The 22681-nt window shown below is 44.2% G+C and overlaps 1 protein-coding gene across 2 annotated transcripts in view; it reads left to right on the top strand.

The window, feature by feature from the left end:
• The window catches only part of dnajc17 (DnaJ (Hsp40) homolog, subfamily C, member 17), a 197614-nt gene that overhangs the window by 90560 nt on the left and 84373 nt on the right, over positions 1-22681 (top strand). For both annotated transcript variants that reach the window (XM_068039660.1, XM_068039658.1), the window contains exons 6-7: positions 14446-14542; positions 22300-22349. In XM_068039660.1, coding sequence (XP_067895761.1) covers positions 14446-14542; positions 22300-22349 — 147 coding nt within the window. The remainder of the gene's footprint in view (positions 1-14445; positions 14543-22299; positions 22350-22681) is intronic.

The following is a 22681-nucleotide window of genomic DNA, read 5'->3' as shown; positions in this document are numbered from 1 at the left end:
GAAGAATTCCTGAAAAATCAAATGTGTAAATACTCAACGAGAGGAGAGCTAATTTCAGTGGCGCAGTGGTTAGCACCGCAGCCTCACAGCTCCAGCGACCCGGGTTCAATTCTGGGTACTGCCTGTGTGGAGTTTGCAAGTTCTCCCTGTGTCTGCGTGGGTTTTCTCCGGGTGCTCCGGTTTCCTCCCACAAGCCAAAAGACTTGCAGGTTGGTAGGTAAATTGGCCATTATAAATTGCCCTAGTATAGGTAGTTGGTAGGGAAATATAGGGACAGGTGGGGATGTGGTAGGAATATGGGATTAGTGTAGGATTAGTATAAATGGATGGTTGATGGTCGGCACAGACTCGGTGGGCCGAAGGGCCTGTTTCAGTGCTGTATCTCTACAAAAAAAAAGGATTTGGTCCAGTTTGATTTAAGTGAAGGATTGGCAGGGTTCCCTGCATGACTAAAGGTATAGAGGTTAAAATGAAACAGAAAAAGTAGGCTCAGAATAAATGTCAGGTTCATAATTCAGTAGAGAACCAAGCTGGTTACAAGAATACAGAGAAATTCATGAGAAATAAAATAACAGGCAAATAGGTTAACAGGTAACATAAAAAGGAACTCAAAAGTCTCATCAACATATAAATAGTAAAAGGGTAGTCAAAAGGAAGAGTGCAGCTAATTAGGGACCAAAATGATATCACCTTCTGGAGGCAGCGGGCATGGTTGAAGTACTAAATAAGTACTTAGCATCTGTCATCACTAAAGAGGATGCTGTCAATATCACAGGCATTCTGCAACGAGTAACTCGCCTCCTGACTCCCCAAAGCCTGTCCACCATCAGGTCAGGAGTGTAATGGAATACTCTCCATTTGACTGGATGAGTGCAGCTCCAACAGCACTCAAGAATCTTGACACCACCCAAGTCAAAGCAGCCCGCTTCATCGGTACCCCATCCACCACCTTAAACGTTCACTCTGTCCACCACCAAAGCATAGTGGCAGCACTGTATATCATCTACAATATGCGCTGCAGCAACTGACCACAGCTCCTTCCAAATGCACGACCTCTACCACCTATAAGGGCAACGGCAGTAGAGGCATGGAAACACCACCACCTACAACACTGTTCCTCACTGTTGCTTGGTCAACATCCTGGAACTCCCTTCCAATAGCATTGTGGATGTACCTAGACCATACGGACTGCAGTGTTTCAAGAAGGCAGCTCACCACAACGTTAGGAATGGCTAATAAATTCTGGCCTTTCCAGCGATGCTCAGATCCCACGAATGAATTTTAAAAGAAAGGGGGGGCCAACGCAAGCGAGTAGTTAATTCAACAGACCTCAAAGCCTTGGTAATCAGTCTTGGCTGTCTGGATACAAAATTGACTGGCCCATAGAAGTCAGAGGGTGGTAGTAGATGGAAAGTATTCAGCATGGAGCTCGGTGACCAGTGGTGTTCCACAAGGAATAAAAACAAGAAATGCTGGAACCACTCAGCAGGTCTGGCAGCATCTGTGAAAAGAGAAGCAGAGTTAACGTTTCGGGTCAGTGACCCTTCTTCGGAACTTTCGGGTCAGTGACCCGAAACGTTAACTCTGCTTCTCTTTTCACAGATGCTGCCAGACCTGCTGAGTGGTTCCAGCATTTCTTGTTTTTATTTCAGATTACCAGCATCCGCAGTATTTTGCTTTTATTTTAGTGTTCCACAAAGATCTGTTCTGGGACCTCTGCTCTTTGTGATTTTTATAAATGACTTGGATGAGGAAGTGGAAGGCTGGGTTAGCAAGTTTGCCGATGACACGAAGGTTGCTGGAGTTGTGGATAGTGTGGAAGGCTGTTGTAGGTTGCAACGGGACATTGACAGGATGCAGAGCTGGGCTGAGAAGTGGCAGATGGAGTTCAACCTGGAAAAGTGTGAAGTGATTCATTTTGGAAGGTCGAATTTGAATGCAGAATACAGGTTTAAAGACAGGATTCTTGGTAGTGTGGAGTAACAGAGGGATCTTGGGGTCCATGTCCATAGATCACTCAAAGTTGCCACCCAAGTTGATAGGGTTAAGAAGGTTGTTAAGAAGGCGTATGGTGTGTTGGCTTTCATTAACAGGGGGATTGAGTTTAAGAGCCGCAAGGTTATGCTGCAGCTCTATAAGGCCCTGGTTCGACCACACTTGGAATATTGTGTTCAGTTCTGGTCGCCTCATTATAGGAAGGATGTGGAAGCTTTAGAGAGGGTGCAGAGGAGATTTACCAGGATGCTGCCTGGACTGGAGGGCATGTCCTACGAAGAAAGATTGAGGGAGCTAGGGCTTTTCTCATTGGAGCGAAGAAGGATGAGAGGTGACTTGATAGAGGGGTACAAGATGATGAGAGGCATAGAGTGAATAGCCAGAGACTTTTTCCCAGGGTGGAAAGGGCTATCACCAGGGGGCATAATTTTAAGGTGATTGGAGGAAGGTTTCGGGGAGATGTCAGAGGTAGGTTCTTTACACAGAGTGGTGGGTGCGTGGGATGCGCTGCCAGCGGTGGTAGTAGAAGCAGATACATTAGGGACATTTAAGCGACTCTTGGATAGGTACATGGATGATAGTAGAATGAAGGGAGGTAGTTAGTTTGATCTTAGACTAGGTTAAAGGTTCGGCACAACATCGTGGGCCGAAGGGCCTGTACTGTGCTGTACCGTTCTATGTTCTACAACATAGGAACTAGGAGCAGGAGTAGGCAATTCAGCCCCTCGAGCCTGCCCTGCTTTTCAATATGATCATGGCTGATCTCATCTCAGCCTCAACTCAACCTTCCTGCCCGTTCGTCATAATCCTTCAACCCATTTCTAATTAAAAATCTGTCTGTCTCCTCCTTAAATTTACTCAATGTCACGGCATCTACCGTACTCTGGGGTAGTGAATTCCACAGATTCACGACCCTTTGAGGGAATTATTTCTCCTCATCTCTGTTTTAAATCTGCTACCCCTTATCCTCAAACTATGACTTCTCATTCTAGATTGCCCCACAAGAGGAAACATCCTCTTTACGTCTACTTTGTCAATCCCCTTAATCATCTTATATACCTCAATTAGATCTCTCATTCTTCTAAACTCTAGAGTTTTAAGGCCTAAACTGCTCAATCTCTCTTCAAAAGACAAACCCCTCATCCCTGGAATCAATCTAGTGAACCTCCTCTGAAATGCCTCCAGTGCAACTACATCCCTCCTCAGGTAAGGGGACCAAAACTGTACGCAATATCCAGGTGCGGTCTCACTAATGCCCTGCACAGTTGCAGAAACACTTCCCTACTTTTATATTCTATTCCTTTAGCAATAAATGCCAAAATTCCATTTGCCTTCCTTATTACCTGCTGTACCTGCATACTAGCTTTCTGTGAGTCATGCACGAGGGCACCCAGATCCCTCTGTACCAAAGCACTCTGAAGTTTTTCTCCATTTAGATAATTTGCCTTTCTATTCTTCTGACCAAAATTGATAACCTCACACTTATCCACGTTAAACTCCATCTGCCAAATTTTGGCCCATTCACCTAACCTATCCACATCCATTTGTAAATTTCTTATTTCTTTATTGCAACTTACTATCCCACCTATTTTAATGTCATCTGCAAATCTGGCTGTAGTACCTTCTATCCTTGCATCCAAGTCATTAATATAGATTGTAAATAGTTGGGGCCCGAGGACCGAATCCTGTGGCACCCCACGAGTTACATCTTGCCAGCCAGAAAAAGACCCATTTATCCCGACTCTTTGTTTTCTGTTGGTTAGCCAATCCTCTATCCAAGCTAATAAATTGCCCCTAACCCCATGTGATCTTACCTTGTGTATTAACCTTTTGTGCGGCACCTTATCAAATGCCTTCTGAAAGTCCAGATATACTACATCTACAGGATCCCCATTATCCACTTTGCTTGTTACATGTTCGAAGAACTCTAGCAAATTAGTCAAACATGATTTCCCCTTCATAAAACCATGCTGACTCTAATGGAATGCGTTTTGACTTTCTAAATGTCCTGTTATTACTTCCTTAATAATGGATTCTAACAATTTCCCAAAGACCGATGTTAAACTAACTGGTCTATATTTTCCTACTTTCTGCCTCCCTCCCTTTTTGAATAAGGGCGTTATATTAGCTTTTTTCCAATCCACTGGAACCTTTCCCGCATCCAGCAAATTTTGGAATATTATAACCAATGGATCCACTATCTCCGCTGCCATCTCCTTTAAGATCCTAGGATGTAGGCCATCAGGCCCTGGGGACGTGTCTGCCTTCAATCCCAATAGTTTGCTCAGTACTTTTTCCCTAGTGATGATGATTTTTCAATGATGACACTCAACATGTCCAACTAATGCAACGTAGCACAGTGTCGCAGTGGTTAGCACCGCAGCCTCACAGCTCCAGCGACCCGGGTTCAATTCTGGGTACTGCCTGTGTGGAGTTTGCAAGTTCTCCCTGTGGTTGCGTGGGTTTTCTCCGGGTGCTCCGGTTTCCTCCCACATGCCAAAGACTTGCAGGTTGATAGGTAAATTGGCCATTAGCAATTGCCCCTAGTATTGGTAGGTGGTAGGGAAATATAGGGACAGGTGGGGATGTGGTAGGAATATGGAATTAGTGTAGGATTAGTATAAATGGGTGGTTGATGGTCGGCACAGACTCGGGCCGAAGGGCCTGTTTCAGTGCTGTATCTCTAAACTAAACTAAGAAAGGTAATAGAATCTGTGCCACAGAAACAAAACATTACTGCACAAATAAGTTGATAAGGCTGTTAAAAAGGCATGTGGGATCCTTGGTTTTATAAATAGGGGCACAGACTACAAAATCAAGTAAGTTATGCTAGACCTCTATAAATTGCTGATTAGATCTCGACTGGAGTATTGTGTCTAGTTCTGGGCACCGCACTTTAGGAGATGTCATGGCCTTAGGGAGGATGCAGAGGAGATTTACCAGAATGGTACCAAGGATAAGAGACTTCAGTTAAGTGCAGAGATGAGCGAAGCTGGAAGTTTTAATAGAGGTATTCATAATTAGGAAGGATTTTGACAGAGTATGTAAAGAGAAATTGTTTCCACTGGCAGGAGAATTAGTAATCAGAGGACCCAGATTTACTGTAGTTCGCAGAAGAAGCAGAGCCGAGATGAGATTTTTTTTTTAACGCCATGATCTGAAATGGACTGTCTGAAAGAGTGGTGGAAGCAGATTTAAAAGGGAATTTGATTAATACTTGAAAAGGAGAAATGTGCAGGTTTATAGGGAAGGAGCAGGAGAATGAGACTAATTGGACAACTCTTTCAAAGGCATAATAAAAGCAAAATACTGCGGATGCTGGAAATCTGAAACAAAAACAAGAAATGCTGGAATCACTCAGCAGGTCTGGCAGCATCTGTGGAAAGAGAAGCAGAGTTAACGTTTCGGGTCAGTTCCGAAGAAGGGTCACTGACCCGAAACGTTAACTCTGCTTCTCTTTCCACAGATGCTGCCAGACCTGCTGAGTGATTCCAGCATTTCTTGTTTTTGTTTCTTTCAAAGGCATGATGGTCCAGATGGCTGCTTCCTGTGCTGTATAATTCTATGAAGAGTTCAAACCGCCTAGTGCTTTGGTCAGGCCACACCCCGAGTACTGTGCTGTTCTGGTCACAGACACGAGGAGACATTCGAGTGTTAGAAGCACTGCAGAGAAGGGCTATGTGAATGAACCTATTTATTTGAGATCTGAGTGATGTGGAAACACTGAAGAAACATGGCTTTTCAATCTTGAAAGGAGGCCCAAGATCTACCTTATATTGAAGTCTACTCTTGATAATTGTTGAATTTGCACTTAATTTAAATTGTTGGAGAACTTAATTTTTTGAAGAAACAGTAAAGCGTTGGAAGTGGAGTAGACTGTATACACGCTTGGAAGTAGTGTGGAAGAGTGACTCTAGAAAATTACTTCAAACTAAACAATGAGAGTAGGACAAAGGGACACCGATTCAAATTTGTAGAAGATAAATGTAAAACTGAGATCAGAAACTTCCTTTTCACACAGAGTGATCAAAAATCACTGGGTTGTCAAAAATAGGGGCAGAAACTCTGGAATTGTTTAAGGAATAGTTAGATACCACCATGGAGGAGGGGGATCTATAAAATCTCTGGATGGATGAACTAAGATGGGCTTCATGGTTTTCCTCATACCCAGTCTTATAAAGAGTTTGTCTGAGATGACTATGATCCTGAAAAGCATAAAGTGAATGAAAATGAAAATTTAAAGCCGGGGCAAAAAGTCAAATTATTCAGCCCCAGCTTATCCTCTGTTGCTTGAAGATGGCATTTTCAGATGCTGTACAGCCTCTCCTTATGGATCTGTGAGCAAGAGTCTGGATTAACATCAGGCAAGCAGGAACTGGCTAAACAAGAATATTCCTTCTCATCTTCAGTCTCTACAGGATTGAATGGTTGCCTGTTTTCTTGTGTTTCTGCTGCTGGACAGTTTTGAGAACAATGAGTATGGGACATGTCCAGGTTCTGCCTGTTCCCAGGGCAAAGGATCTACAAAGTACAAGTCAATACATTACCTTGCATATATTGTTAAAACAAAGGTGTATAGTTCTCAACACAAAGAAGGAACTTAAATTTGTATAGCACCTGCCACATTGCCTGGATGTCCCAAATCAGTTCACAGCCAATTAAGTGGTTTTAAAGTGTATCTTAGTTGTTTTATGGGCAAACAATAGCAGCCATTTTACACATATTAAGGTGTCCCATAAACAACAAAGGAGATAAACAAAAAAAAAAGATAATCTGTTTTTGCTGGTGGTGTTTGAGTGATGAATACTGACCAGGGCACTGAGTGAACGTCTGCTGTTCTTCACATAGTGCGAAGTGATCTTTTACGTCCACCTGAACAGGGTTTCAGTTTAACGGCCCATCCGAAAAGACAGCACCGTCATGTCTGCAGCATGCCCTTGGTACTTCATGAAGTGTCAGCCGAGACTGTGTATCATGTCCACAGTCGGGATTGAACCCACAACCTTCTGACTCGTGTTAACAAGAGTGCTGCCTAGGGTTCCCTTGCAGTCTCCAGGAATTAAAGATTAATCTCTCAGACACAATGAGCAACCAGGAGAAAAATCATAGGGGCATTAAAAAAAAAATCAGATAAGATGATGGATCAGATGGTTAAAAATCATCCAATTGGGTGACAAAAGATGTTTTCTACTTGACTTGGGAAGGCGATGTGCCATGAGGATGGACATGTTGGGTGACAAGTAGCAGGAATATGGGGGTGGGGTGGTTGAAGGCAGGAGGTCATGTGATTAAACCTCCCAGGAAACATCCATTTAGAGTTAGTAAACCTAGTTCTACCACTGAGTCAAACTGAAGCCTTTCACAAATGGATGGGTATTACCTGGTATATTATAAATTCAGGGGGTGTCACTGTATATAATATATACAGGATTATTATAATTGTAAATCAGGATTTATTTCAACAGGACACTTCATCTAAAATTTAAAAAAATTGTTTCTAAAACAAAGCAACTAACTCCAGGTTGTTCTCCCTTCATGTGACCCAAAGTCAGATGTGTTGATGCTAAAAAATAGATTAGCAGAAGCCAGCATGCTGGGGAGGTGGGGAAAAATGCTCTTTTCTTTCTCTTGTGCAAAAGCTAGTAAGTGATTTCATTCTTGAGTAAATTTTATTCAAGAGAAATTTATTGCAAGTTACCTTAATTTATCTTGATTGCTGCAGGGTACACTCAAGTCCAGGTGAAGAGACTTTCTGGAGATAGTGGGCAGATTTGGTGATGATAACATGACTAAGAAACTTCACAGGTCCATTTAATCAAGAATAACCCTCATCCATACCATTCTGTGTAACTGTGGCCATGCTGTGTTATTTCACCTCTGTGTAGTTGTCAACATGGTTGATCACATCATCCTCTCAAGTGCCTCGCTCTATGTTTTCTACCTCTACAGGATTGTTCTCATTTGGCTCCACTCTTCTATAGAAATTGTAATATGGAAACAGACCATTTAGCCTAACCAGGCCATGTTGGTATTTGATCTCCATGTGAGTAGTCTTCCTAACCCCTTGTGCCTAGTTTGTTCCCATTTGTCTTTATTCTCCTTTCCTTAAACCACCTATCTAACCTATGCTTAAATGTCTTAACTATTCAGTTGTAGCGAAAGCATCCGATATCTATAATGATCTACAGCCCTACAAACTCCCACAACACCAAACTCTTTCTCTGACTCCAATCTTTTGCATCATTATTAGTGACTGTGCTTTCAGCCACCTAGATGCAAATCTCTGTTGGCAGCTCAATGATTGATAAGGATTTGGAGAAGTGTGATTTTAACATTGGATTTACTATCACTGACAACATTGTTGTTTTAGCTAATTCTTTCAGAGTTCACTTCAAGACTTATGCTTAATCTTCAGAGGAAAAATATACCCTATAATCCAGGGACACACTTGTGGCCTTCAGTCTGCTATTCACATAACCTCTTGATGTATACGTGAGGCAGTAACTATAGCTTAAGAATGTTGCAGAGGTTTTGGTTCATAAAAGATTTAGTCTGCTTATAAACCTGTAGTGTAGCCACGAAGGTGAGCAGGACTGAGGAAGAACATAGATTTTAACATCTTAACTCTGCTCAATTATAGAATGTCCTGAACAATTACAGAATAAGCCTAGTGCTTGTGATATGTAGCCATAAATACAAGAAAGAGCTTGAGGAAAAGCACAAATTGCAAAATCTTTGTCCCACGCCATTACAGAATAATGCTGATGCCGCCCAATTATAGAAACTTTGAATACAGGATTTTTCAGTGGTTACTTCAGTCACTGATGTTGAACAGATCCTCAGGCTTTACACAGTGTAACGACAACGTGATTTATATAGTGCCTTTAGCTTAGTAAAACGATCCAAAGCATTTCGGTGAGGAGATCTTAAATGAAACCACTTGTCTGTCATTAATAGCATTTTATTTGTGTGTGCTGGAGCATATGATTTCCCTAACTCTAATCAAGTAAGCCTGTTCTGTATGATTGAGAAAAACCTATAAGTATGCAAATAATTCTTTATACTGCATTTTGGATTATGTAAGGATTCTATAAATTTTGTGTACAAAATTATTTGTCTACATCACTAATCTCCCATCCTATGGTCACCTCATCTCTGGGCTTCGTATCATCCCAGAATTTGATTCTACAGTGGGAAACTCTGTACTTCATCAAACCAATTTGTATGGTTCAGATGGCAACGCTCTCAGCTCTGAGGCAAAGTTGTGAGTTCAATTCCCGTTCCAGGACTCGAGCAAATAAAATGGTGGGTATATTTAATACTGAGAAAGACTGCAACACAATACAAGATGATAAATGGCAGGAAAATTTCAATATGAATGTGAGGTGTGTATTTTGATAGGAGGACTAAGGAGGCCACATAGTGCTTGGAAAATAAGAGGCTAAGGGAGTAGTGGAGCAAAGGGATCGAGGGGAACAAATACACAAATCATTAAAAATAGCAATACAAGTTAACAAGGCCATAAAAAATGGAAACAAAGCACGAGAGTAAATTTCAAAAGGAATAGAATTGAAAAACAGAAGTTCTGACAAAAGGTCACAGACCTGAAATGTCAATTTCGCTTCTCTCTCCACCGATGCTGCCTGACATGCTGAGTATTTCCAGCACTTTCTGTTTTTATTTAAGCTTATATAGAGTCTTGGTTAAACCATGGTTAGAGAACTGTGCACAGTTCACGGTTCTGATCTCCATATTAACATGCATTGTGGATAAAGAGGAGCCTGTTGACGTACTGTACTTGAATTTCTAGAAGGCATTTGACAAGGTGCCATATAAAAGGTTATTGCACAAAGTAGGAGCTCATGGTGTAGGGGGTAACATATTAGCATGGATAGAAGATTGGCTGGCTGGCAGAAAACAGAGAGTATGCATAAATGGGTCCTTTTCTGATTGGCAGGATGTGATGAGTGAAGTCCTGCAGGGGTCTGTGCTAGGGCCTCAACTTTTTACAATTTATATCAATGACTTAGATGATGGGAGCGATGGCTTTGTAGCTAAATTTGCAGATGACACAAAGATAGGTAGGAAAGTATGTTGTGAAGGAGGTTGCAGACCGATATAGGTTGAGTGAGTAGGCAAAAATCTGGCATATGGAGTATAATGTGGGAAAATGTGAAGTTGTTCACTTTGGCAGGAAGAATATAAAAGCAAATTATTACTTAAATGGAGAATGACTGCAGAATTCCGAGGTGCAGAGGGAGCTAGGTGTTATAGTGCATGAGTCACAAAAAGTTTGTATGCGGGTATAGCAAGTCATAAAGCAGGCTAATGGAATGCTATCCTTTATTACTAGAATAATTCAAGAGTTCACCTACCTAGGCTCAACTATCACCAGTAACCTGTCTCTAGATGCAGAAATCAACAAGCGCATGGGTAAGGCTTCCACTGCTATGTCCAGACTGGCCAAGAGAGTGTGGGAAAATGGCACACTGACACGGAACACAAAAGTCCGAGTGTATCAGGCCTGTGTCCTCAGTACCTTGCTCTACGGCAGCGAGGCCTGGACAACGTATGCCAGCCAAGAGCGACGTCTCAATTCATTCCATCTTCGCTGCCTTCGGAGAATACTTGGCATCAGGTGGCAGGACTATATCTCCAACACAGAAGTCCTTGAAGCGGCCAACACCCCCAGCTTATACACACTACTGAGTCAGCGGCGCTTGAGATGGCTTGGCCATGTGAGCCGCATGGAAGATGGCAGGATCCCCAAAGACACATTGTACAGCGAGCTCGCCACTGGTATCAGACCCACCGGCCGTCCATGTCTCCGCTATAAAGACGTCTGCAAACGCGACATGAAATCGTGTGACATTGATCACAAGTCGTGGGAGTCAGTTGCCAGCATTCGCCAGAGCTGGCGGGCAGCCATAAAGACAGGGCTAAATTGTGGCGAGTCGAAGAGACTTAGTAGTTGGCAGGAAAAAAGACAGAGGCGCAAGGGGAGAGCCAACTGTGCAACAGCCCCGACAAACAAATTTCTCTGCAGCACCTGTGGAAGAGCCTGTCACTCCACAATTGGCCTTTATAGCCACTCCAGGCGCTGCTTCACAAACCACTGACCACCTCCAGGCGCATATCCATTGTCTCTCGAGATAAGGAGGCCCAAAGAAGAATTGAAAATAAAAGTAAGGATGTGATGCTTCAGTTATACAGGGCATTGATGAGACCACATCTCGAATACTGTGTGCAGTTTTGGTCTCCTTATTTAAGGAAGGATGTTAATGCGTTGGAGGCGGTTTAGAGGAGATTTACTAGATTGATACCTGGAATGAGTGGGTTGTCTTGTGAAGAAAGGTTGGACAGACTGGGCTTATTTTCACTGGAGTTTAGAAGAGTGAGAGGAGATTTGATTGAAGTATATAAGATACTGAACGGTCTTGGCAAGGTGGATGTGAAGAGGATGTTTCCCCTTGTGGGTGAGTCCAGAACTAGAGGGCACTGTTTTAAACTTAGGGGTCACCCTTTTAGGACAGAGATTAGGAGAATTCTTTTCTCTGAGGGTTGTGCAACTTTGGAATACTCCGAAGGTGGTCATTGAATATTTTTAAGGCAGAGATAGATAGATTCGCGTAAGGCAAATGAATCAAAGGTTATCGAGGGTAGATGGGAGTGTGGAATTTGAAACACAAACAGATCAGCCATGATCTTATTGAATGGTGGAGCAGGCTCAAGGGACTGAATGGCCTACTTCTGCTCCTAATTCGTATTACAAAAAGGATATGCAGTCACTGGAGATGGTGAAGAAAAGATTTACAAGCAATAATAGGTTATAACTATCTGAAAGACTGAGCAGTCTATGGTTATTTTCTTTAGAAAAGAGAAGACTGAGGGCCGACCAAATAGAGGTCTTAAAATTTATGAAGGGGTTTGATAGAGTAGACATCGAGAAGATGTTTCCATTTTTTGTTTGTATTCATTCGTGGGATGTGGGCGTCGCCAGCGAGGCCAGCATTTATTATCCATCCCTAATTGCCCTTGAGAAAGTGGTGGTGAGCCATCATCTTGAACCACTGCAGTCCATGTGGTGTAGGTACACCCACAGTGCTGTTAGGAAGGGAGTTCCAGGATTTTGACCCAGCGACAGTGAAGGAACGGCGTTATAGTTCCAAGTCAGGATGGTGTGTGGTTTGGAGGGGGACCTGCAGATAGTGTTCCCACGCATCTGCTGCTTTTGTCCTTCTAGGTGGCAGAGGTCACGGGTTTGGAAGGTGCTGCCTAAGGAGTCTTGGTGCGTTGCTGATGTGCATCTTGTAGATGGTACACACTGCTACCACTGTGCGTCGGTGGTGGTGGGAGTGAATGTTTGTGGATGGGGTGTCAATCAAGCGGGCTGCTTTGTCCTGGATGATGTCACGCTTCTCGAGTGTTGGAGCTGCACCCATCCAGGCAAGTGGAGTGTATTTCATCACACTCCTGATTTGTGCCTCATAGATGGTGGACAGGATTTGGGGAGTCCAGAGGTGAGTTACTCGCCACAGGATTCCTAGTCTCTGACCTGCTCTTGTAGCCATGGCATTTATATGGCTACTCCAGTTCAGTATCTGGTCAATGGTAACCCCCAGGATGTTGATAGTGGGGGAATTCAATATAAGATCGTCGATAACATATCCAGTGAAGAATTCAGGAGATAATTATTTACCTAGAGAGAGCTTAGAATGTGGAATTTGCTACCGCAGTGCATAGTTGAGGTGATTAGCATGAATGCGTTTAAAGGAAGCTAGGTAAGTACATGAGGAAGAAAGAAATAGCAGAATATGCTGATAGGGTGCAATGAAATCAGGTGGGAGAAGGCTCATGTAGAGCAGCTGAATGGCCTGTTTCTGTGCTATAAGTTCTGTGTAATTATGTAAGCTGTAACTGAAATACAGTGCTAAGGGAGTGCTACATTGTCAGAGATGCAACTTTTCAGCTGACATGTTAAACCAACCTGTTCAGGTGGATGTTAAATATCCTATGGTACTATTTAAAGATGGACAAGGAATTCTCCTTGTATGCTAACCACCCCCCCACCCCGCCAACACTAATAGCAAAAAGCAAGATAACTGGGCATTTATTTCATTGCCTTTTGTAAAACACAAAATGGCTTCCACTTTGAAATCCAGATACTGCTGTCAGGTAACCCAAAGTAATTTATGTGAAGAACATTGATGCATTGTTATTTAAATGAAAGTCCTTTTTATTGTTATCTATTCAACTGAATATACATGCACAAAAACTGGTCTCAGGGAATGGATTCCTCAGCCTTTGTGATTTCTGAAGCCTGTATCAAGTGAAGCAAATGATTAAGGGATTAACCTGATCATGAAACTATTGTGAATTAATAAATCAAGAGCTTCGCTCACAACATAGATGTGTTGCTGCATGGCACGTTTACTCAGAAATGCTGGGAACTGATGATGCGCTGAGTTAGTAGGGTGCAGCTGGTGTCACATTCTTGGTGTGCTTTAGAGAGGAGATAGGATCAGTCATTCTCCAGACTGTTGTCTGTTTCTCTCACCCATTGTTCCACCACATACCTTTGCCAGCATCTGGCTTTGATAGTGTTTCAACAGAACATTATTCTTCTATATGTATGGAGAGTGGGCGGCCATCCAATTTTTATTATCCTTCGTTTGAGGCAGTGGATTGTATTTTTAAAATGGAAGTGCTTTTCTTCCCATCCCACCCCTCCACCCCGCCCAAGGCTCAGATACGGTTGGATGTGACTCTGATACTGCACTGAACCCAAGTATGAGTGAGTGTTCAACTCTGCAAAGCTAAGATTGCACTCTGGGGCATGTCAAATAGCCAGAAGATTTTACGAAGCATTTCAGATGGGGTGTAGTGAGGTTTAACTAACTTTGTGGAGAGAAGAGTGAGGAGGTTTTGCCCCCCCTCCACCCCCTGCTCACCAGTCAGCTCATTCGCAAGTGTCGCAATTGGCCTTAGCACCCATGCGCTAGGGAGAATTAAAAGCAACCAGCATTGGTGCTGCTGTTTGTTTCGTAGCAGCCCCTGCTGGGAAGAGCAGAAGTGTGGCCATCAAGTGAAGACAGGACAGGAACAGTATATGCCGTGATGTTGCTCTGGTTGAAGTGTCTGCTGACACTCTTATACAAGGAATGACAATCGGTTTAGGAGCCAGTAGGCTTCCTTAGAACTGTATCCTAGAAAAATTAGTGCCTTCAGGCGAGGAAGAAATTTAGAAGCACCAAAAGCAAAATTTTATAATTTAATATGAACATGGAATAGCAGTCTCACACTTGTTTTTGTTGGCTTCTTTTGCCAGAAATGACCTTTGCCCCTATCTTTTTCTTCATTAATTGTATTGATTAATTCCTGAATTGCTTCAGATGGAATCTAATTGCATTGCATTACCAGCCAACAGAAGACCCTTTTGTCATCTTGCAGATTGCCAGGCTGAGGGAAGAGGGCTCCAGGAATTTAGAGGAACAAAAGAGGCTCATCAAAGAACAGATAATGCTGGAGAAAGAGCAGAGATTGCGAGGTAAAGTTGTACCTGTTTATCAGAATGCTTTGTTAACTGGAAGCTCTGACTTCTCCTCCCATGTTTCAGGGCTCCTCCCCATACTCACTGCCCACTTTGAGGGTGCCCCAGTGCCTGAGGCTGACTCTTGCCCGATTTTGAACCTGACAGCCAATCTCCAAGCTGGCTATCCCGTAATTCTTAGAAATGGTGACTGGGCAGGAAGAGCCTGATTTTTACAGCGGTGTATATTTATAAAATAATGTGCGCATTGCAAAATACACAAAACCACAAGTGTGGAGTGGGACAATACAAAACTACATGGTTTCATGTTTGTACAGGTGGGCATTTGTACAGTAAAGCATTGTTCATGTTAACATAAACTGTATTTTCTTTTAAACTCCCATACCCCAATCTGATGTGCATTTTTAAAGCTTTTTTTGTTACAAGTTGTCCTATCTGTCTTTTCTATGAGATCCTAGGCTTTATAAATAAAAGCATTGAGTACCAAAGCAAAGAGATGATAAATCTGTACGAATCACTGGTTAGGCCACAATTAAGGCATTGTGTCCAGTTTTGGACACCTTACTTCAGCACAAATTTGCTGTTGCGGAAGAGATTCATTTAGATGATACTGAGGTTGAGAAGCTTCAGGAAGCACAGGTAAGGAATGAAGTTTTGCTAGTATTTCAGAGAGCCAGCAAGTGCTAAATGGTGGCCTTCTGTGCTGTAAGATTCTGTGAATTTGTGAATCCTTTTATTAGAACTAATCAAATGTTTTATTCTTGCAGCTGTTCATTTGTAGGACTGTTAATAAGTTAGTGTACTGAAAGAATTCCCCTCTCCTCTCTTGTAGCAGTCTTGTAAACTCATTGTTTATGAATGAGTTCATTTTGTCAGAGAAAATCTTGCCCTTCTGTTGGAATCAACCAATGTACCAGTTCAATTTTGCTCTTCCTAAAGATCTTTGCCCTGCTGATACCCATTCAGAGGGAACTGATTTTCATCCATATCCATGTCCTTCTAACTGTCGCACACTGTATTGCCGGCCATTCCACCTCATTACTACTGTGTTGGTTACTCTACCCTCCCAACTGATGCCCAATATGGCTCTCGCACATCCAGAAAACATCCAGATTCTCTGCTTTTGACATCCTACACATGTCAGCTGGACACCAGCCCCACTCATCCTCCTTTTTACATTTCAGGTTGTTGTTAGGTTCTTGACTTCATGTTCTTTTTTTGAAGTAAATAAATATTATCTTTGGTTACCAAAAGGAGATTCCGATGGGGCACAATTTTCTCATCTTAGTCCTTGGCAGGACCATTATGGGTCGGGCACCCAGCAAAATACCCAGGGGGTTCATCCATCTTTCTCCAACTGAGCAATGGCATTTTCATCCTGCTTCCAGGTTCTCCGACCAATCAGAGAGGGCAGGCGGAATCACATGCCAGATCTATCAATGAAAGCTTTCTATTTAACGGTACCCTGGCAGGGGTCTGAATGGCTGCAAGAACTCTTGCTGTGGAGGCCAGCAAACACCTGGACAGTGGAAGTAAGAAATGGGAAGGCTGCCCCCCTCCTCAGTTCTCTGAGTCATTCCTGGAGGTAATGATGGATGCAGTCAGGACCAGGAGAGAAGACCTCTTCCCTGAGGATGGGAGGAGAAGGCCAGTCAGCTTAACAAAGCTCAACGAAGGCATGGCTGGAAGTAGCAGAGGCTGAAGACATGGATACAGTCTCGGACAAGGTTTAATGACCTCATTAGGATTGGCAAGCTGAGTGTTATACTACTCTCAGCTGGCAGCTATCACTCTCTGACCTCCCTAGCATTATACTGCACAGCACTCCTCTGAGTGACACGTCTTGCTGTTACACACATTCCTTTCTCTCCAGGCATCTACTCAAATTTCGATCTCAACAGGCAGCACTCAAACTCGCCCACAACCTGTTGTCCTCTCACACCCATTCCACCCTCCTCAAATGTTCTGAACACTGATTCCACATCTCATACTCATAACTTGCTGCCTTTTCTCATTGCAGGAGAAGAGAATGCAGAACTCCCAGGTGAGGCAGAGAACCAGGGGTGGACCTGCAGCCATTGCCACTCTGACTGCAATGGAGGAGAACACCCTTGAGATCAGCAGAGTGGCACAAGTACTGGGCATTGGCGATGGTGAGACGGAGGTGGCCCAGAGACCTGGAGACAGCATTAGATAATGCAGTGCCACTTGGTACATAGCAGTCACTGATGTTGAATTGAAGTCCACAATAACTGATCTGTGATGATCTGCACTATGCTGAGTTTGTATCCTTTTTCGCCTACTTTCACCATTAACTCATGTCTTTCATTTCCTACAAGCCCTTCATGGAACCTGACGAAGTGATGAGGGAGCAGCCCAAGGATTCCCCAGAGGAGGGCAAATAGTCTGAGGATGTACCCTTACATGACTCCTGTGCACTCTCCAACATATACATCTCAGTGGCTCCTGCATTACAACTCGATAGGGTAGCACATGGTCTGGATTGCTCCTTCAGAGAGCCAGCACAAACATGACAGGCCAAATGGCCTCCTTCCGTGCTGTCACCATTCTATGATTCTATCACATGAGCAGGAGCAAGTGATGGAAACAAGGACAGCATTGGAGAGTCTCCATCAGAGGGCACAGGTGTTCTACTCTACTGGACCCAGATGCTGAGCTTCATAGGTCATGCACGAAAAGTGAACTTGCGGAGAAGCAAATGGAAATACGTATGTTGCTGTCAGATTTCCAGAGGCAGCGTGCAACCTTGGAGAGAGATTGGTAGAATACATACATCTCAAGTATGAGTTTCAGACATTTGTAATTATGACCACTTCCAAAGATAGAGAGGCCACTTTCATGAGAATTCAGAGATGGCATGTTTGCCCTCACCAATAGTCTGCACATTCAGTTTGCCATTTTAAACAGGATGGAGGAACATCTCACCATGGCCTTTCAATGCCTCACTGACATGCAGGCAAGTGCTCTCCCTTTCATGGCTAGTAGGGAAGTGCAGCTGGGTATTGAGAGGGAAGATGGGTGTAGGGTACATGGCAGTGAGAACTCTTCTCAAGGCGCACCCACTTCTCAGCCTTTTTCCCCCACCCTCCTCAGACCGAGCTGCACAAGCTGGCCTCCTGCCCTCCATGACCGAGTCTGCCCCTGCAAAGGTGCAGCTGGGATAGTCTTTGCCGGGGCCCTCATGGGCTCCAAAACCCAGAGGGTGTCCCCCACGAGCATCTTGTGTCAGAGCAGGGGAACGAGTAGCCTACCTCCAGTTCAGCTGAAGCCATGGGGGTAGCATCATGTAGGAGTGATAGGAAGTGTCGGAGAAAAATATCTTCGTTCCACAAGGGAATTCACTTGGCTGCTTATAACAGTGTTAATGTTTCAAAAATCTTTTTCAATATAAGCATTACTTTATGTGAACTTCTCATTCTCATGGCCTGTACTTTGTTGCATCCCCCATTCATCCTGGACAGTTTCCTTCAGCTGAATGGTCTGATCAGACTTGATGAGGAAGAAAGGGGTTGAGTGTGATGGTTGACTGGTTGATTGTTGGAATGAGTTATGTTGCTTGGGGGTGGTGCAGGGCTTTTGATGGAATTTTTGGATAGCTGCAAGCATGTATTTTAGGTAGTGCATGCCTGGCTGAGTCCATTGTAGGCTTCTCTGACAGCCAATTGTGCGGCTGCAGGTACCATGGAAACATCTGGCTCCTTCTCCTCCTCCTCCTTCTCTCCCCTCTTCCTCGGAGGATGCCGAGCACTCTCCACCTTCCTCTTGCTCCAGCTCCATTCCTCTCTGCAGCACCATATTGTGAAGGACACAGCAGAACACAGCAATCCTGGAAACCTTTGCTGGGACATATTGAAGCGTGCCTCCAGATCTGTCCAGGCACCTGAACCACATCCTGAGCAAGTCAGTTGAACCTGTGGAAATCCAGCCAATGCTGGTTTTGAGTGGTCTTCTCATGGCAAAGTGGATATAATTTGCGACCTTGGAAAAAAAGACATGGATGACCTGGGTGATGCAGTTGACTGTGATATCCTACAGATGTCTCCAGAAAATCCCTGAAATGAACTGGACGTGAAGAATTTCAGGTTGTGGTGACCTTGGTGGCCACCTGCTCCTCTTGGGCCTCTTCTAGAAGGCTGTAGAGGTCTGCCGTGATATGTCGTGAGAGCCTGAGCCTCCTGTGCCACTGTTAGGGTCATAGAGTCATTGTGGCACAGAAGGAGGCCATTCGTCCTTTGAGTCCATGCCAAGTCTATGTAGAGCAATCCAGTCAGTCCCATTCCCCCCCCTCTATTCCCGTAGCAAGTTTATTTCCCTCAAGTGCCCATCCAATTTCCTTTTGAAATCATTCATTGTCCCCGTTCCCACCGTCGTAGGCAGCGAGTTCCAGGCCATTACCACTCACTGCATGAAAAGTTCTTCCTCATATTCCCTCCTGTATCTCTGATCCAAAGCCTTAAATCTGTATCCCTTAGTCCTTGTACCATCATCTAGTGGAACAGCTTTACTATGTCTACATATCTAAATCTGTCATATTCTTGTATACCTTTATCAAATCTCCCTTCACCCTCCTTTGCTCCAAGGAGAACCCCAACTTCTCTAACCTAACCTTGTCGGTACAATCCCTCATTCCTGGAGCCATTCTGGTAAATCTCCTCTGCACCCGCTCAAGGACCTTCACATCCTTCCTAAAGTGAGCTGACCAGAATTGGATGCAGTACTCTAGCTGTGGCCTAACCAGAGCTTTATACAGGCTCAGCATAACTTCCCTGCTTCTGTATTCAATATCTCTATTTATGAAGCCCAAGATCCCATATGCTTTGCTAGCTACTCTCTGAATATGTCCTGCCACCTTCAAGTTGCTCTGTAAATTGTTGAGGAAGCTCAACGGGGACCTATATATTCTGTGCTGGAGGCATTGCCTCCTTCAGGCTGGAGCTCCCTGTCCATCACCTCTGTCCCTTGGAGCAGCATGTGACTGCAGAGAAGACAGCTGCTGCTGCTGATGGAGCTGCAGTTGCTGTTGCTGCTCTTGTGTCTGTTGCTGTGGCTGATCATGCTGCTCCTCTTCAGAGGTCCAAGATATTACAGCATAGGTTGCTCCCATATTGCAGTGATGCCTGACAGCCAGGAAGTTGAGGTACAGCTCATGACAGTCCAAAGCACTTGAAAGTAAGTTTGCAAAGTTGTAATTGTCTCTGAAACTGATGATTTCTACCTGCTGGAGAAGCCTTTCACTGTGGCTACCCACAAGCTTGATCATTTCGGTTTTCGTAATGTTCCAAGCAGGTCAATTTCATTCAACACTAACTATCTGCTGTGCCTTCACCTCCTGCACCCTCTTGAGATCCAGAGACATTATGGAACCCATGCACTAGTAGTTATCAGAATGCAAGGTTAAACACAGACTTAATTGGTTGTTTGTATATCTTAATTAGTTTCACTACAGCTGTAAGAGGGTTTCCTGCTCGCCTCCGAACCCGCCCAGATGAAGAGAGCGGGATAATGTCAAGATCCTGACCCGAAGTCTCTTGTAGGGGATTTAACTTCCCACATGCACCCAAAGCCACATCCCCTTGCCTGGGAAAATTCCCCACCTTGAGTATAAATGGTCTGTGTCATAAAATGGACAGGCCATGGATTCATGTCTGGGATTTTCAGTTGTTAACTATGGCACCAGATTAAAATGTTACATTTTAATGATAAAATGACATCAGTTGCGTCCAGGTGTTTCCCCACTCCCTCCAGAGGAATGTAAATCAAGCGGCACTTGCTCAGCAATAACCTGCTCACTGTCGCTCAGTTTGGGTTCTGCTAGGGCCACTCAGCTTCTGACCTCATTACAGCCTTGGTCCAAACATGAACAAAAGAGCTGAACTCCAGAGGTGAGGTGAGAGTAACAGCCCTTGACATCAAGGCAGCATTTGACTGAGTATGGCATCAAGGAGCCATAGCAAAACTGAGGTCAATGGGAATTGGGGGGAAACCTCTCCTTGGTTGGAGTCTTTTGAGGAAGAGAGTTCCAAAGAATAACGACCATCTGAGAGAAAGATTTTCTCCTCATCTCTGTCTTAAAAGGGCAACCCCTTATATTTAAACAGTGACCCCTAGTTTTAGATTGTCCCACAAGAGGAAACATCCTTTCCACATCTACCCTGTCAAGACCCCTCAGGATCTTATATGTTTCAATCAGGTCGCCTCTTACTCTTCTAAACTCCAGCAGATGACTGGACCACGTCCAATTTTTCCTCATAAGATAACCTGCCCATTCCAGGTATTAGTAAACCTTCTCTGAACTGCATCCAAAGCATTTACATCCTTCCGTAAATAAGGAGACCAATACTGTACACAGTGCTCCAGATGTGGTGTCACCCTGTATAACTGAAGCATAACCTCCCTACTTTTGTATTCAATCCCCTCGCAATAAATGATAACATTCTATTGGCTTTCATAGTGGTTGGCTTAAGAGTGGGCTTTGCGGACCCACAGGGAAAATATTGGGCCCATCCCCAGCCTGCCAGGGACTGACTGCAAGATGGATAATCCAAGGAGAGAAACATTGTAAATTGTAAGGACATGTTTGAAAAGGAGAGAGAGCAGTGAGTAGAGTCATAAAGTGATACGGCACTGAAACAGGCCCTTCGGCCCACAGAGTCTGTGTCGACCAACAACCATCCATTTATACCAATCCTACATTAATCCCATATTCCCTACCACAACCCCACCATTCTCCTACCGCCTACCTACACTAGGGGCAATTTACAATGGCCAATTTACCTATCAACCTGCAGGTCTTTGGCTGTGGGAGGAAACCGGAGCACCCAGCGGAAACCCACACGATCACAGGGAGAACTTGCAAACTCCACACAGGCAGTACCCAGAACCAAACCCAGGTCACTGGAGCTGTAAGGCTGCGGTGCTAACCACTACGCCACTGCCCTAGGCAGGCACTCATTCTGAGAGGCATGAGCTGGGGGGGGGGGGTGGGAGAGTAGAGTGGGAGTTTGGTGTGGTGCAGCTTGATTTGTGGGAGATTTGTTGGAGGGGGTGCTCGGTGCGGGGAGAGGAGTTAGGGGGGTTTGCTCGCTGTGAGGGAGAGGAGTTGGGGAGGGCTCGATGCAGGGAGAGGAGTTGGGTAGTAGGCTTGGTGAGCAGGGGAGTCGTTGGGGCGGGGTGCTGCTCATTGTAGGGAAGTGGCGTTGGGGAGGGCTCGGTGTGAGGGAGAGGATTTGGGGGACACAGTGTGGGTGAGAGGAGTTGGGGGTGTGCTCGCTGTGGGGGAGAGGAGTTGGTAATGGGGTGTGCTCGGTTTGGGGGAGAGGAGTTTAGGGGGTGGCTTGGTGCTGGGGAGAGCAATGGGGGGGGGGGTTTCAGTGAAGGTGAAAGCTCTGTGGGGAGGGGACGGTGCAGGTGAGAGCAGTGGGGGAGCTGGGTGTGAGGTAGAGGAGTTGGGGTTAATGTATTGGTTTCGATGGTGGGGGGTGGGGGTTACTGTTTAACGTGACAGCAAAATATAAAAACCCTTAATATCGAAATCAAATGGTTAGAAATCAACATAGGGTAATAAAATATTTCAGCTTCATTCAATTTCTTTGTCCTGATGCAGAATTTGTTGCTGTGATTGTTTGCAGTAATCTGTCAATGTGCATTGAAAGACTGGGCAATGATGGCACATCATCTTATTTATGTACTTGTTATTTTTGCGTGATTTCATGCTTTTCATTATAATGTCCTAGGCTCTGATGTCCAAGCTGATTCCAAGAACAACTCAACCCCTAAATTGAAAGTAAGTCTTCTCAATAAACTAATTCTCACCATGACTTGTGTTAATTTCTGTGAAATGGAATTCCTGTCCGGGTCCAAGTTGTTGGGATTGTATGAAAGGCTTCTGAAGAGCAGTGAGTCCAGGCAACTAGGAATGCAAATAAATACCCTGAAGAATTTCGTAGTTTACATATTAAAGCTGAGACTGCTTTCCCTTTCGGCTCTGGGTCTAAATATTTTTATAAATTTTGTTGATTTTTAAAATTTCATCATTCTTCCTTTAATTCTTTGCTGAGGACTCAAACTCTTGCTGGGACAAGATTCCATTGGCGTCAGCAGGCTTCTAGTACCTCA

The sequence above is a fragment of the Heterodontus francisci genome, chromosome 9, assembly GCF_036365525.1.
Source record: "Heterodontus francisci isolate sHetFra1 chromosome 9, sHetFra1.hap1, whole genome shotgun sequence".
NCBI lineage: Eukaryota > Metazoa > Chordata > Chondrichthyes > Heterodontiformes > Heterodontidae > Heterodontus > Heterodontus francisci.
Note: the sequence above shows the minus strand (reverse complement) of the source record. Positions and strands in the feature narration are given on the sequence as shown.